At 37.3% G+C, this 16,874-nt stretch overlaps 1 protein-coding gene across 1 annotated transcript in view; it reads left to right on the top strand.

The window, feature by feature from the left end:
* The first annotated feature begins 301 nt into the window (after positions 1-301).
* Dnai3 (dynein axonemal intermediate chain 3) overlaps positions 302-16,874 on the top strand; it is a 50,524-nt gene continuing 33,951 nt past the window's right edge. The window contains exons 1-7 of the mRNA XM_026406137.2: positions 302-381; positions 789-827; positions 7,392-7,573; positions 8,162-8,266; positions 10,110-10,262; positions 11,339-11,538; positions 15,532-15,648. Coding sequence (XP_026261922.2) covers positions 306-381; positions 789-827; positions 7,392-7,573; positions 8,162-8,266; positions 10,110-10,262; positions 11,339-11,538; positions 15,532-15,648 — 872 coding nt within the window. The 5' untranslated portion in view covers positions 302-305. The remainder of the gene's footprint in view (positions 382-788; positions 828-7,391; positions 7,574-8,161; positions 8,267-10,109; positions 10,263-11,338; positions 11,539-15,531; positions 15,649-16,874) is intronic.

Below are 16,874 nucleotides of genomic sequence, written 5' to 3' on the forward strand. Positions count from 1 at the left end.
ATCCATTGCCCTCTGTCGCACTTCCATGGCAGGGCCTCTGCGGAAACTTTGAAATTTTGGCAGGTCACCATCTTGTGCTTCAGCTGAATGGCTCCATTGGAACAAGATATTATCAGCAAGATTGTTTTCACAATAAACCATTGGTCACAGAACATCTACTCCACTGAAAATACATGTTGATTTAGTCCAGGGAAAAGTTTAGAAAACATATTATTATGTTCACAAAATGATAACGCTTAATATTTGAAATCGTAAGCTCAAATTTACTAATGATAATCTCTCTCTCAGCAGTCTACGTCAGTACCATGGCTCCAAAAGCTCAAAGAGGAAAGAGCCCAGGTGGTGGGAAACGTAGCAAAAAAAAACATAAACCATTACCTGGTAAGATTATTTTTCATTCAAAGGGGATTTGTGTTTCTTCTACATATATTAGCAGCCAAAATGATTGTTTTCATGTATCAAGCAAAATGAAATGTTTTTGCTGCCATAAAGTTAAACACATGCAGAATTAAATATTTGGGGATTAATTTTTACTTTGGATTCATTTTGTTTCACTATCAATTAAATACCATACATACGATGAATGATGTAGAAAGTGTATCACTAAGCATAACTTTGAGAAAAGCAATTACTCAGATTTTTCTATAATTATTCATAAGACAGTTTAAGTCTTCATTGTATATTTGTAATTATGCTCTTAATTATAACGTTTTGCAAAAGGTTACAATAAACTAAGATATTTACTTGATTGAAAAATGTACATATGATATCATTTTATTATATTCTAGATACTGAAGAAGAGGAACCATTAAATATGGAGAGCATGGGTAAGTAGAAATATAATTTAGTATTTATGTCCCAGTTTTATAATATTTTAATATACAATAAGCAAGCACAAATATTATATATTGGGGCTGGGGTTGTGGCTCAGTGGGAGAGATTTTACCTAGCATGTTGGAGGTCCTAGGTTCAATCCTCAGACCCACATAAAAATAAATTAATTAAAGACATTTTTAAAATGGGTGGAGTTAGAGAAGATAATGCTAAGTGAAGTTAGCCAATACCAAAAAAACAAATACTGAATGTTTTCTTTGGTGTAAGGAGACTGACTCATAGTGCGATAGGGAGAGGGAGCTTGGGAGGAATAGACGAACTTTAAATATGGCAGAGGGGTGTGAGGGGAAGGGAGGAGGCATGGGGTTATTAATGATGGTGGAATGTGATGATCATTATTATCCAAAGTATAGGTATGAAGACATGAATTGGCGTGAATATACTGTATATACAAACAGATATATGAAAAAATTGTTCTCTATATGTGTAATAAGAATTGTAATGCATTCCACTGTCATATATAAATAAACAAATTTTTTAAAGATATTTTTAAAAGAATATTTATTACATATTGAATTGATCCATCAAAATGTCCAAAGGCTACCATTATACCATGTGATTTAGAATATAAAATGAAAAAAAAAATAAAGAATAAAAAAATAAGAGATGAAAACAGAATTTCAAACTAAGAAATAGACTTGGACCAAGAAGACCTTTAAAAATATATTTTGTGATTATTGAAAGATCTTTTGTAATTATGAAGTATTTTAAGTCTGCATATTACAACTTTTATCAAAATAGTATTTTTCAAAATCTGGTTCATAAGTATTATTTGTCTGTCCTTCATAGATTCCACTATTTCAAGGAAAGGGGTTGGCTTTCAAGGAAATGAACTAGAACTTAAACAACAAAACTAATGAAATTCTTTCTTTTAAGGGCTAAATAATCTTATACCGACAGGACTTTTTCAGGGAAGTAGAGGAGAAACCTCACTTTCAGATTTGATTTAGATGAAGATTTGGCTTTTGGTTATACGGATAGGGAAAGAGCTCTCACATTTCTATGCACCTATCTTTGTATCACTGAGATCTAGACTCCAATTCCATCTCAAGAGGCCTTTTCTTCATAGCATGTGTAACTGTCAAGTTAAAGTATAGACGTGTTTGTCAGCTCTCTGTCACTATTACACACAATGGAAATAATCAACTTACAAAGAGAAATGTGTGCTTTGTCTCACAGTTTTGACTGGTTAGCCTTGTTGGTTTGGGCTTGCAGTGACACATCATAACAAGAACATATGGCAAAACAAACAGCTGGCTTACCTCATGGATCAGGAGGTGAAAGAGAAAGAAAGGAAGGGACCCAAGTCCCACAGTCCCTTTCAAGGGCATGCCCCCAATGGCCTAAAAACCTCTTACTAGTTTCCACCTTTTGAAATTTCCACCATCTCCCTTTAGTACCAAGCTGGGGACTAAGTCTTAACACATAGGACTTTGGGGAACATTCCAAATCCAAAATTAATACTCTTTATTCATGAAAATTCTATGAAATTGTTTCAATAATGACTTATCCAGTACCAAATGTTGTTTCTAGGAGAAATACAGAATTAGATTCCTTCAAGCCTCTGTTTACATTTTTATCAACTAGTCAATACACAACCTTGTTTTAAGTGTGTTTCTGTTTAAAGATTCCTCATTTAATATATGTCATTAATGCATTAACATTTAACATGTGACCAGTAATACTGTAACTCATGCCTGAATGAAGCTTATCTAACACGTATTTTCTCCATTAGGCATATCAGATTTCTTGCACTTAGGAACACTAGACAGCACTTCAGCATTATCACCAATAAAATGCATGACCATGCAACCCAAAAGGTCCCCAAAAGGACGTAGACAACTTTGGAGGGACATTATTCTGTTTACTACAAGTGGTTAATTGCACAGCCTTTGGGACCAGACAGATATGATTCAAATCATGATTCCTCCACTTAATGACTGTATAGTCCCAAATAACTTCACCTCCCTGAGTCTCTCTGCTTCCTCACCTGAAAAATGAGGTAGGATGTCTACCTCATGAGATTTTTAGTAGAAATTAAAATAGGAGATACATTTCCTCACATGGGGCTATAACAAAGTAAGTTCACACAACCCTTATCACCATAGGAAAGATAATAAAGATATTAAAGATCAATGGATGAGAATAGTGTCCAAAAATAGACCCACCCACTAGATGGGGTCAACTGATTTCCAACAAAAGTGCAAAGGCAATTGGGTGGAGAAAAGATAGTCTTTTCAACAAATGATACTGGAACAATTGGATGTCTTTATGCAAAAATAAATAAATAAGTTTCAATCCATACCGCACATCATATGCAATTAACTCAAATGGACCAGAGACCTAAATGTACAACCAAATATTATAAAACCTTTAGAAGAAAATATGTGTGATGTGAGATTAGGCAAGGATTTCCTATAGACAATACCTAAAATTATTAGTTATTTTTTAAAATGCTAGGAATTTAAGAAAATCTCCTTAAAATCTTGATTATTTTCTTTTGTGGAATACCAGTTAGCAACAAAAAAAGAATGAATCATTGCTACATGCAGCAAATAGCATGGATGAATCTCAAAATAATTATGCTTCTAAAAGAAGACAAAGAGAACACACTGTGTAATTCCATTTATAAATATTTCAAGCAAAAAAGCATGTCAGTGGTCGGTTGCTTGGGGATGATGGAGAAGTGCAGTGAGGAAGGGGCAGGAGGAAACATTTGGGGCTTATATATATTTATCAAATTCATATATTTATCAAATAGTACATTTCAGATATATGCAGTTTATTGTTTGTCAATTAGACTTCAGCAAAGCTATTTTTAAAAGACTAGATAGCAACCAAAATGAGGGGGGAAAGGGCACAGGTGAAGTATATAAAATGTATAGGTTCATTTAAATGAACTCTTTCAATACGTAAGACAATACATGTATAACCTATGCTTTATCTTGCACAGCCCTGGCTTGTGTACACAGCAAGAGTCTGAGGCATGAATTATGTAGAGCTCAAGTCCGTCTTAGATCCTCCTCTATCAGGTGCTAGGTGAATATCTGCGCTTCACTGTGTCCTATGGAGCCTCCTCTCTGTGCCCTCCCTGACTATGTGGAGGAGCAGGATTCTAGTTTGGATGGCAGCTCTGCAGCGTCCAACTCTCTCAGTGGCTGACCTTGCAAAGGTTTCTCAGTCTCTGTGGGCTTCAGTTCCTCCGTTTAAAAGAAAAAGACAGAGACAGCTTTTGTAACCACTTCAGAATGTTGTGAATACTAAATAAGTTTGTAATGCATACAAAGTGTTTAGAACTGCACCTGGCACAAGTAGGTGCTCCAATAAAACATGGCTGTTACATTGTTGGGCCTGAAGCCTGCACTAACCTGCCCGCTCCCAGCAGGTACAGCCCTGTGTCAGGCACTCTTGACCTCCATCAGCTTCAGGAGGCCCCAAGGCTTCCTCCCCTGCCCCAACATCTTCCAGCAACTAATATCCCATATGCTGGAGGCTCAGTTGGGCCCATCTCAGTGCTGATCACCTTAGCCCCATTGCTGTAACCTGAGATACTGTCCCTCTATGTGTGCCTCAAAGCATAAACAAGAACTGTTCTTGTCTTGAATTTAGCCCCAGACCCTTTGGGGTGGCCAAAAACATCCAGCCTTGCTCTATTCAGTTTGGATATTATTCTGATGGGCATGAATATACCAGCCTATAGAGGTTTTTTTTTATACTCTAGTGGCTGCCTTTTGTCTGATTAATTGCCAACTCCAGCTAGAAACAGTCTCTAAGGTTTATAAACTTCTAGGTAAAGGAATGTTATTAGATCCTATATTAAAGTCACCTTGAAAATTCCTAATTCTTGCAATAGGATAGCTTTGTGAAAAATATCAAGCTAGTAGAATTTGAAAATTTTGTTTAGGTGGGGAAGGTAGCATAGTACACAATCTTTGTCACTGTCTTTCCAGTTTCTTGGAGGGCAGGCAGTTTTTTGGTCTGACTACCTGTGTCTTACCCTAATGTAAAGAGAGCTTCAAGGATCTACCTAGTTCTATTTTTTAAAAGCTAAATAACAACCAATATGTTTTAAAAATTTTTTAAACCAAAGTGCAGATGAATTGTATAAAAAATACAGGGGTTGCTTAAATGAACTCTCTCAATATGTTTTTTTAAATTTATTTATTTGTTCTAATTAGTTATATATGACAGCAGAATGCATTTTGATTCATAGTACGCAAATGGAGCACAATTTTTCATTTCTCTGGTTGTACACAAAGTAGAGTCACATCATTCAAGTCATCATACATGTACCTAGGGTAATGATATCAATCTCATTCCACCATACCGTCTCCCTTCCCCTGTCTCCCCTTTGCCCTATCTAAAGTTCCTCCATTCCTCCAGTGCTCTCCACTACCCCCGCCCTCCCATTATAGATCAGCATCCACTTACCAGAGAAAATATTTGGCCTTTGATTTTTTGGGGGGATTGGCTTACTTCACTTAGTGTGATATTCTCCATCAATTTATCTTCAAATGCCATGATTTTATTCCCTTTTAAGCTAATATTCCATTGTGTATATATACCACAGTTTCTTTATCCATTCATCTATTGAAGAGCATCGAGTTGGTTCCAGAATTTAGCTATTGTGAATTGTGCTGCTATACACATTAATGTGGCTGTATCACTGTATGGTTTTCATGACAAAACTTCAGAACTTTTACTGTGTATTCAACACTATACAAATCACTGTCCACAATATGTTTTCAAAGGATTACTCATATGTAGTTCAAGCCAACAATTATTTATTGAGCATCTTGCATATGTCAAGTGTTATGGTTAGTATTTTGAGGGAGATAAAAATCGGTATTTGTCCCTAATTCATTATTTACTGAATTTCAAATGTTTGTTATACCAACTGATTGCAATTTAGAATATATTTCCACATATAGTCTGTGTTATGTGTGCAGTCATTCAACACCCCAAAATTTCCTGAATAATTGTACCATAGAACCACTTGGGTAGAGGAAAATGTTTCTACAGGAAAATAAGCTCAGAATTCCACTGTGAGGACACATACACTCCTCCCCTCACTGGTGCCTTTGCTGAGCAGCTGGAAGGAGGATGGTGAGATATCCAGGTATATGGGAGTTGGAAAAGAAGACAGTGGGCCTGGGACCCCAGGATGTGAGATGTGAGAGAGAAAGTTCAGGGTGCAGATGCAGAGCTTAGAGGGCTTGGCAGAAGCTGATGGTGAGACAGAGGATAAGAAAATGGGAAGAAAGCTTAAATGAGTGGATGGCAGCAGTCAAAATGCTCCCTTGTCCTCTTGCATCCTCTGTCCCAGTGCATGCTGCTGCTGAGGACAGGTCTAGGGTGGGAGGGAGGCACCAGAGACCAGGAATGGAAGTTTCTCCATCCTCCTCCCTCCTCTTTGGAGAGCAACCCTGGAACTAGTGAACCAGAGGGGAAACAGGGATTCCCTACCCACTTTCCTTCCTATGTCCAAGGGTTTTGTGATACAACTTAATTGAGAAGTCAATAATTGAAAAACATGAAGAAATTTGTGAAAAGGAGAAGCCCTAAAGAGCAGAGTCACTACATTGGGTCAAGGGAAGGGGTTGTGTGTGTGTGTGTGTGTGTTTTGGTTTTTGGGGTTTTTTGTTTTGTTTTAAAGGGAAGTCATTGAGCAAATAAGTGTGCTGAGGGAAAACAGCTTAGGCATAGACAAGTTGAAGGGAGAATGAATGGTTGATGGTGCCGTGGCTAATGGCGGTGGAGGGGGTGGGCAGGTCTTTTGCTTTGAGCAAAGGGTGAGACTGTGGCACCTGTGCTGATCAGCTGTTGAGCAGGATTCTGTGCTATACAGATCCTGTTTTCTGAATGAAATGGAAAGCCATCACCTAGTGACAGAGACCCACATCCCAGGCAGGTGCTGGAGGTGTTTTAAGAAAGAAATAGAGGCTCAAAAGAGCCTGAAAAGATGATCAGACCTTTGAACCAATACTTTCACTTTCAAATCTATCCCAAGAAAATACTTGAAATGCAATAAAATTTATGAACTAGATATTTATTTATAGGGTTATTTACAATAATTGGAAACATATGGGACAATGTTAGAATGTTTACCAATAAGGGTTTAAAATTATGCTACAGAATTAAATTAAGATGATGGTTTTTGAAGGATTAGTTAATGTCAGTAAAACACTTGTGACATAATAGTAAGTATTAAAAGCAGGATCCAGAATTTCATATAAGGTATATTTGGGGTGACTAAAAGAAATATTAATAGAAGTTCTTTCTTGAAGGGTATGATTATGGGCCATTGTTATTTTCTTCCTTTTTGTTTTGCTCAACATCTTTTTATAATGGATGTATTTACTTTGAATATAATAACAATAACTTTGAAGTTTTAAATTTTAACCAAGAAATTTATTAAAAGCAAACAATTGCATGTTCCCATTGCTAATATTTGAAGTAGTTATATATAATGTCCAAATTCACTTTATCTCTCCTAGGTCATCCTGAAATTTATCCTCTAGTGTTAACTACCAAGACCCAGGAAATATTCAACTGCCGAATAGATGAAGATATCACAGATGAAGTACCTTATAAGCTTATCAAAAAAGAAGATATTTTTGAAGACTTGCAAAACAGAGACGCAGTATCTGATTTCCACCCAGTCAAAAAAATTGTCCAAGTAAGTACAATATCCCTCTTTGTTTTCCATCCTACCTCATTATGGTGCACAATGTGTTATTATGTACCAAGAACATTAATATAAGTTTGAGAGGTTGTTAATTTCAAATCTGGCAGCCCCTCTTACTGTGAACAAACACTAGCCTGCCCGCATCTCCTTGGAAATCCTGCTTGATTATCCTCTGTGAAAAGCAAAGCTCTAGCAGTTCAGGTTAGTTCAGGTTAGTTTACTGCACCCAGTAAAGCTATTACCTTGAATAGAAATTTACCTCTTATTTTTTCATGTTGCTTTGTTTAATTCATAATTTTGCTCATGATTTTTCTCGAAACATGCTATAGAGCACACCAAATAAAAGTAATGGTTCTTTCTTCCTGTTGGAAATAAAGTTGTATTGGTAAATATCCCTGGATCTTTTGTGTTTTTAAGAGCTTTAAGTTAAGCAGATAATTTTGTGGTCTGGGGTTATCAGTCACAGACTAGTACTATGGTTATCTCTTATGACTAATTGATTAAAGAAAAATCAATATTGTGTCAGCATCTGAATAAACCATTAAACATTAATCTTCTCTTTTGATTCTATTCTTACAGGTATATCCTGGAGATGAGCTTCTGCTTGTTTATGACAAAGACTTCCAATATGGACTCAACTTTTACCTTATTGGCACTGAAGAGGGCAAGGAAAACTATTTAAATGTAAGCAAATCCCAAACCCATATGATTTGTCAGATGTTGGAAGGAAGCTGTACCTCTGGGGGATCCCTATACGTGTTCTGATTATTCCTGTTCAACCCAATTTCCCTGGGGCCCAGATCAGATTCAGGTGCCTAGAACAGGTGACCAGTAATTGGAGGGTGAACAGAATCAGATGTATCTGGGTGGCAGGCACTCTTCCTGCTTACCTTTCATTAACCCAGCAAGAGAGAAAACCAGGTTATCTGGAGCACCACTGGTCTCCTGAGAGTGTCTCTCCCTGGTCCATGATCCTTTTTTCCAGTCACACCCATTATCATACCTTGGGTAAGTTACTAACCTCAAATCTATAACAGTAGCACCAATAGGACCCATTTGAATCAGTTGAACTAATACAGGTAAAGCCCTTTGCTGAAGGTAGGCAAGAAAGGTAATAGATTTGTGAGATTCATAAGTTGTTGGATGAGGAATCCCGGGAATTGAACTCAGGGGCACTCGACCACTGAGCCACATCCCTAGCCCTATTTTGTATTTTATTTAGAGATGGGGTCTCACTGAGTTGCTTAGCACCTCGCTTTTTTGCTGAGGCTGGCTTTGAACTCAAGATTCTCTTGCCTCTGCCTCCGGAGCCACTAGGATTACAGGCGTGCGCCTCTGCACTCAGAAAGAGATTCATAATTTGAGTGGAATTATTTGAAAAAGTTGGTCATATTGCTTGAAGGAGACACACAGATTTGCATGGTTGTCCAATAAGAAGAAAAAATAGGGGAAGGGCTCAGAATTTTATATACCTGATAGTTTCTAATTTAAAACTAATCTTTCATTTTGCCTTAATATTTTAAATTTTATTTTTATCATTGTTTTCTCTGCTTTTATGTTATTACTGTGAAATAGTTTAAATGTATAGAAAAGAGTGGTATAACAAATATCTATAAAATCACCACACAAAATGAATATTTTATCATATTTACTTCAAAAAAATTTAATAAAATAAAATAAAAATAATGTTACTCCCTTTGATATCATCCCTAATTTCATTTTCTTCACTCCTCTCTATAAGGAACCATTATTCTAAGGTTGTTTTATAATCTTTGTACCCATGATTTTATGCCTTTATCATATATGTATCCTCTGCAAATAATGCGTTTTGTTGTTTAATTAATTTAAAATTTATCATGGAGATTATGTCATTTTATATAAAGCATTCTGCAGTTTTTTTCAGAATAGTAAAATTCTAGAATCTATAAATATTGATACATTTGGATGTCATATATATGTTGATTGTGTTTGTTCATTTTAATTGCTTTTGGGGGTTTTACTTTACAATGATACCACGCTGTCATTGATCCATTTCCCTAGTGATATTCATTTGGTTGCTAGTTCCTCCAGTATTACAAATAAAACAGCAGTGAACATCTTGGTTTTTAAAAAAAATTCATTGCTAATATTTAAGGGATATCATCTTTATTCATACTTACATTCCTCTTATCAAAGAACCTTTCATTGAATCAGATAAAATTAGTTTTACATTTTATCATCAAATTTAGCATTCTGTGGTCATAAAGATGGGTAATAAATGACTTTTTCTAATCATGCTTCCTTTTTTTCTTTTCCTTTATCTTCCCCTTCTTCTTCTTACATTCTTAATGTCTCTTTTTCATTCTTTATTCTTCCCTTTTTGGACTTAATTTACTTCTCATCATTCAAAAGCATGAGCCTACAAAGAAAACAAACAGAAAGTGCTTAATGAACTTACATAAAAGCAACATTTATTGCAAAATACAAACATGTGATTGCAAACCTAAATTTGGTCATCTATTTTAAAATGCTATTTCTTTTACTCCAGCCCCCAGAAGTACTACCAGAAGAACAGGAAGAAACTAAAGAACTTATTCCTGAAGACATATATGTTTACCAACCACCTGTCTCTAAACCATGGGTTTCTTTGGGCAGTGAAAAAGAAATTGAGGAAGAATCAGTGAAGGAATCTACAAAGCAGGTCAGGGGCTTAAATACGACTTCCAGTCCTTACCTCCCTATAGCTGAACAACATTTATTCTTGAGAGATCTAAAAAAATCTGTTACATGTACTATGGGGATATGTCTTTTTTTAATATCTTATAGACGAATGGCCATTTTCTTAGGTGTATGTTATGGGTTGAATCTGCCCCACTCCCCAAAAAGAGATACTTTGGAGTTGTAATGCCAGTTATCTCAGAATTTGACCCTATTTTGAAAAAGGGTCATTGCAGATATAATTAATTGAAGTTACATTGGAGTAGGATAACCCCTAATCCAAATTGATTGGTATCCTTATAAGAAGATGGCTACATGTAGAACATGTAGAAGAACACCCTGTGGAAAAGGTGGTAGAGAGTAGAACCATCTTAACTACTATCCAAGGAACACCAAGGATTGCTGGCCAACACCAGAAGGCAGGTCAGATTCTCCCATCAACCCTCAGAAAGAACCAACCCTCCCAATACCCTGATTTGCGACTTCCAGCTTCCACAATTTGAGAAACAAAACCTGTGTTTTCAGCCACCTTGTTTGTGATACTTCCTTATCGAAACCCTGGGGAATGAATATGATGGCATTCCTTCCCAGAGCATCTCCTGAGAGGAGGATTTGTGTGTGAGTGACTATTATGAATGTGCCCCATAAGATAAGATAACAAGCAGCAGGACAGAGACATGGAGGAAGTCCTGCAAGGGAGCAATCTCAGGCAAAAGTCCCCCAGGCCTCATCCTGAACCTGTAGAGGGGCCATGCAATCTAAACTCAGAGCTTTGTCCCAAACAGAAGCCGAGAAACTGGGCTTCCATATACCTCCTACCAGTCCCTTATTGGTCAAGACGCAATCAGCCAGTCACTTTCTATTCTTGTGTTCTCAGTGGTGCTAGAGGGTCCTCCAAAGTGGGTGTAGCCAGTGGGAATGGAAAACTGAACGGGCACATGGAAATTGTACAAAGAGAGCTGAGAGGAACTGAGAAGAATGCCAACACTGTCTTCTATACATCCATTTTTTTCTCCTAGGACTTCATTATATTACCTTTGTTGATTACATGTGTTGCAGATTATATATATGATTTCTCGAAAACGAAATCAATTTGGTGCACCAGTTACATTCAGTGACCAGAATGCTTCCAGTACAAAAGATGCCTACATTGACTGTACAGCCTACCCAGATAAAAACTTCACCCTTAAAAAACTCGAGAAAGATATTGGCATGCAAGTAATCCCCTTTGTCAAGGACATAAGCACTCAGACAAAATGGTAGGTATAGAATAGGCTTCTGTATTTTTATAGACAGTTGCCATAAAATTTAGCAACTTCCATGATAGTTTGAGAGCTCTTTATAATTAATAGAAATGGATTGACAATGATCCTATAGATCACTTAGAGTCATTCAATTCAAGATCTAATTATGCTCAATAATGCCGTTAAAAATCTTAAGAAAGTGAGATACAACTGTGGAAGACTATAAAGAATATGAGATGGGAAAATGAGTGATGTTAATAATTGCAATGCTGGTCATTACTCACCTGGAATATTACTGTTTCTTCCTAACTGCTCCATTAAACCACCTAAGTGATCATTTTTACACCTCAAGTCTTACTTCATTGGCTAGATTTCTTATTTGGTTCATTATTACTTACAAAAATACATTAACTCAGAGTTCTTGGGATGGCATCAAAGGTTCTGTTTTCCTCCATGATGAGGCAGACAAAGAATGATGGACAGTAGGAAAGTTTGGCAAGTTCTGAAGCAGAGACAGGATGGTAAGGCTATAGATAGATATCCAGGTACTGTGGATTGGAGGGTAGAGAAGAGAAAGGCTGGAATTGAGGAGACTGACCAACTAGGAGCCTGTTGTAATTAAACCAGGAAAAATGTGACCATGTTTAAATTTACATGGTGGCTGTCAACACAGTGGAAGAGGTGGAAAGGAGACATGTGTACATACAAAATACTATGAACTCATCATTAAAGCAAACAAATAGCTTGCCCCCTGCAGCTATTACCTAATGCCTCTGCTTTTCTTTGCAAATAAAACTCTTCACGGCAGTTGTCCATATTTCGTAGTTCCACTTTCTCTTCTGGCTTTCTGTCTAAAGCCCACTCTAAGCAGTCTTTAACAAGATTTCTGACAGTTTGATCCAATGATCCATTTTCAGACCTTAGTCCACTCAGCAGTATTTAACAGGATTGACTGTTGATCCCTCTTGAAACACATTTTCTGTTGGACTTATTGAAAACTCTTATTATCCCCTCCTAACTCACTGGCAGCTCATAAGTCTCTTTTATTGGATCTTCCTCTTCCTTTAGAAACTGTCTAAACATTTCAGGGCACCGAGGCTATCTCCTTTTGATCTCCTTTCTAATTAGACTTAATCCTGGGATGACTTCCTTCTGTGCTGTGGTGTTTCCTACCATCTCTTTGCTGATGACTCCCAAATCTATACATGCAACCTCCATCTCTCCCCAGAATCCTACACTCATTTACTCATCTGCCTAATTGAATTATCTAATGGTATCTCAAATTTAAATGCCCCAAAACAAAATTTTGATTTTATATCCCCAAACCTAAAACATCCTGAATCCTTCTCCTCTCAATAAACGACAATAATATACTCCTAATTACTCAGACCAAAAGCCTCAGATTTTCTTGGATCTGTTTTCTAAATATATCCACTGCTATCAACTTGGACAAAGCCATCACCACTTCTTGCTTGGATTATTGTAACTCCTCCTGACTGGGCTTCTGCTATCTATCCTGTTTCTCCTACATTCTGTTCTCCATAGAAAAGCCAGGTAAATCCTGTCAAAATGTATGTTTGGGGGACTGGGGTTGTAGCTCAGTGCTAGAGTGCTTGCCTAGCATGGGTGAGGCACTGGGTTCAATCCTCAGCACAATCACAAAAAAAAAAAAAGTAGGTTAGATTATGTCACTGATTAAAGCCCTCCAATGGTCTCCATCCTAAAGGAACCTATAAGGCATCACATGATCGGGATTCCCTTTTCCCTTCCCCCCTCCTTTCTCATAATTCCCCTTTCTCATCCATCGCAGCCACACTGTCTTTCTTGTTTCTTGGATTCTCCAAACACCCTGAGGCTTGGTATATGTATGCAGTTCCTTTACCTAGAATGCTCTTCCCTACCAGATATCTTTTATGTCTCCTTCCCTCCTCCTCTGCTCAAATGAGGCATTCCCTGACACTCCTACATAAAGGCCACCACCTCCATTACTATCTAACCCCTTACTCTATTTTTCTTCATCGTGCCGAATTGCTTAATTTATATTTTTAATTGACTCTTTTCCCCTTCCCATTTAGAATTTAAGCTCTCTCTCCCCTCCCCCATGTCTCTAACTCCTACAATAGTTCCTGACATGCACTTACTAAATGGGGAGGAAAAAAAGGAATAGAACAAGGAAAGAGGGAGGATGGGATGGAGTTAGAGAACGTTTTCAGCTTGATCACTCACTTATATTCAGTGTTAAGGGAAAAGCCATGAGATACAGTAAGAGAGTTCAAGACCAGAAGAATCAGGGGTCCAAAACATGGAATGCAACACACAAATGCTTTTCAGATTTATTTAAGCCAAAAATCAGAAACCTTGAGAGTGCAATGTTAAAGTCAGGGCACAGAAACATAAACACCAAATGCTGGGCCAAGAAATGAATCAGAAACCAGGGTGGCAGATGAATTGACAGGCTTGAACCAGAGAAAGCAAACAGAAATACAAGGATTGGTAGTAAAGTCCCTGCAGGGAATGATGACAGTAGAGATCCATAAACTCCCAAGAAGTGAGAGCGAGACACAAAGGAGAGAGGTGATACGTAGGTACCAAAGGACCTTGGATTTTGAGACAAATGTCCAGCTAGGCCAGCCAGCTTTCCTCTGGGTCCCTATCCGGGTGAAGACAAGTCCCAAGTCAGAGCCAGCCAGGGTAGACTCAGTAGGTGGACTCAGAAGGGACAGTAAACCTCTAACAACAGGGACCCCAACCACAAGACTTTGGATGTGGTATGCTTTCAAGGAATGTTGGCTGTGAGTAATAGTGATGGCTACAGAGGGTGTAAATAGATGAGAGGGGCAGGAGATCTAAATTTAAGAGTGAGTGATAGAATGAGGCTTCAAAGTCAGGTAGCCTGTCCTCAGTACCCACACTCTTGATCATTGTGCATCATCTGTTTCTCAGCACCACATGCAAGGACCAACATCACCCAGTCTAGTGAGTGGGGCTATCAATGAAGCCCAGAAGTAAAAGGCCATGTGACATTTTCACGGGGAGGTGACCTGGAGAGCAGACTGGAGGAAGCAGATTTCTTTCAGAGATCATGCTGCCATTACTGCCTAACTATAACTTCTTCCTAGTTGCATATTTAGAGCAGAGTTTCTCACCTTAGCACAACTGACATGTTGGGCTCAACGATCCTCTGTTGTGGGGGAACTTACCTGTGTTTTGTAGGCTGTGTAACAGCATCGCTGGGGTCTACCCACTAGACGTCAGCAACACTTTCCAGCATTGACAACCAAAACTGTTTACAGACATTGCCAAATATTCCCTGAGCATGGGGGTGTATTTCAGTAGTCAAGAAACATTAATGACATGGAGAGAGAGCCAACGATACTAAGAATTTAACCCAGAGCACTTTACCACTGAGCTACATCCTCAGTTCTTTTTAGTTTTCATTTTGAGACAGGATCTCACTAAGTTGCTGATAATGTAAATCTGGAAAATGTTAATAATCAATGAATCTGGGCAAAAGGTGTATGAGAATTCTTTATATCCTTCTTATAACATTTCTATAAATTAAAAATGATTTCTAAGTTAAAATTTTACAAAATAAGCCTTTTAATTATGTCAGAGAGAAATACATTTAGACTTTGAATGGTAGTCAATATCAATTGCTAAGACAAAAGAAAATTTGAACTTTAGAATTTAGTATAAATTAATAGCTAATATCACTGTCACAGAGACAAACTTTCTTTTATACTGGGAATTTAACCCAGAGCACTTGACTACTGAGCTACATCCCCAGTTCTTTTTAGTTTTCATCTTGAGACAGGATCTCACTGAGTTGCTGAGGTTGGCCTTGAATTTTTGATCCTCCTGTCTCAGCCTCCTAAGTCACTGGAGTTACAGATGTGCACCTCTGCACCCAGCTACAGAGATAAACTTTTGATCTATCATGACCTACATGTATATATGTGCTTTTCTTTTATATAATTTTTTGTATTCTACTTTCTTTGAATATATTAGGACATACCCCAAAAATGCTACTACACAATATTATGCTAGAGAATTCTCAGAAGAGGAAAGAGAGAAACTTGGACAATCAAAGACTTTGATTGATTTTCTTAAGAAGGTATCCACAAGGTAAAAAACTTTTATATTAAAATTTTGAAATAAAATATAAAATGTGCAAGTTTATTTATAATGGTTCTAATAAATAATTCTATAAGGTATCTAGATAGAAAGTACAAAAACATCAGATGTGCATGAGATCATGACACATTCTACAGATTCTCAGTATTTCTTGCCCTTCTATTGCTAAGCAATATCCTATGCTGGGACCACACCAAACACACTGAGCAACTGAATGTGTGAGGATGTTTTCCTAATTGCAAATTAACAACTGCAGGCTGAGTATCCCACATCCAAAATGCTTGAGACCAGAAGTGTTTCCAATTTCAGGTTTTTCTGGATTTGGGAATAATAATAGTAATGAGATAGCTTGGGAGGGACCCACACTTAAACATTAAATTAATTTGTTTCACATATACCTTACACACATAGTCTGAAGGTAATTTTACACAAAGTTTCATGGTATGGAATTTTCTACTAGTGGTGTCATGTCCTTGTTCAAACTGTTTCAGATTTTCAACAATTTCAAGTTTCAAATTTTTGGACTAAGGATGCTCGACCTTAGTCAAAGTATATTTGTATATACTACGGTTTCTTTTCTCCACCCCACAATCCCTTTCTCAGCTTCATTGCCTTTTATAGGACAATTAGGTTGAAGATGCTGTGGGTATTAGGGATGATCATTTTTATGATGAAAGAATTTGCAAAAACTATCTTTGTTAATGAGAAACCAAATTCAATTCAGATATGCTTTTTGGACATGTCACTGTTACCACAAATTTCTGTGTTGCTGCCACCCAGGTTCTGAAAGAGAGATGTCTTCAAAACAACCCCTATGCTGGTGCTAGGACTCAGAGCAGAGCTCTGGGGCTTCTAAACTAGAGAATGAGCTTCACTAAATCTCATGGAACTATCATCAGAGTTTGAAGTGATCAATAGTGGACCAGTCTAGCAGTTGTACGGAATGGGTTGGTTTCTATTTCTTTCCAAAATTAAAAAAATGTGATAGGCAAATTTATACATAGCCCAAGTTAAGCTTTTTATTTTTAAGAAAACATTCATTAATTCTTTCAGACTGAACTAAATGTCTGAAAATTCCAGCAACTCTCAAAAGTTGTTACCGATGTCTAGAAAGAATCTGATGCAAAAATTCATTTAATGATTCAGAGTACATTCACTCTTTGCCACTCACTCGCAGCAAGCATGCTACAATGAGAAAGAAAGAAGAAAATTTAAGG

The sequence above is a fragment of the Urocitellus parryii genome, chromosome 11 (genome assembly GCF_045843805.1).
Source record: "Urocitellus parryii isolate mUroPar1 chromosome 11, mUroPar1.hap1, whole genome shotgun sequence".
Lineage (NCBI taxonomy): Eukaryota > Metazoa > Chordata > Mammalia > Rodentia > Sciuridae > Urocitellus > Urocitellus parryii.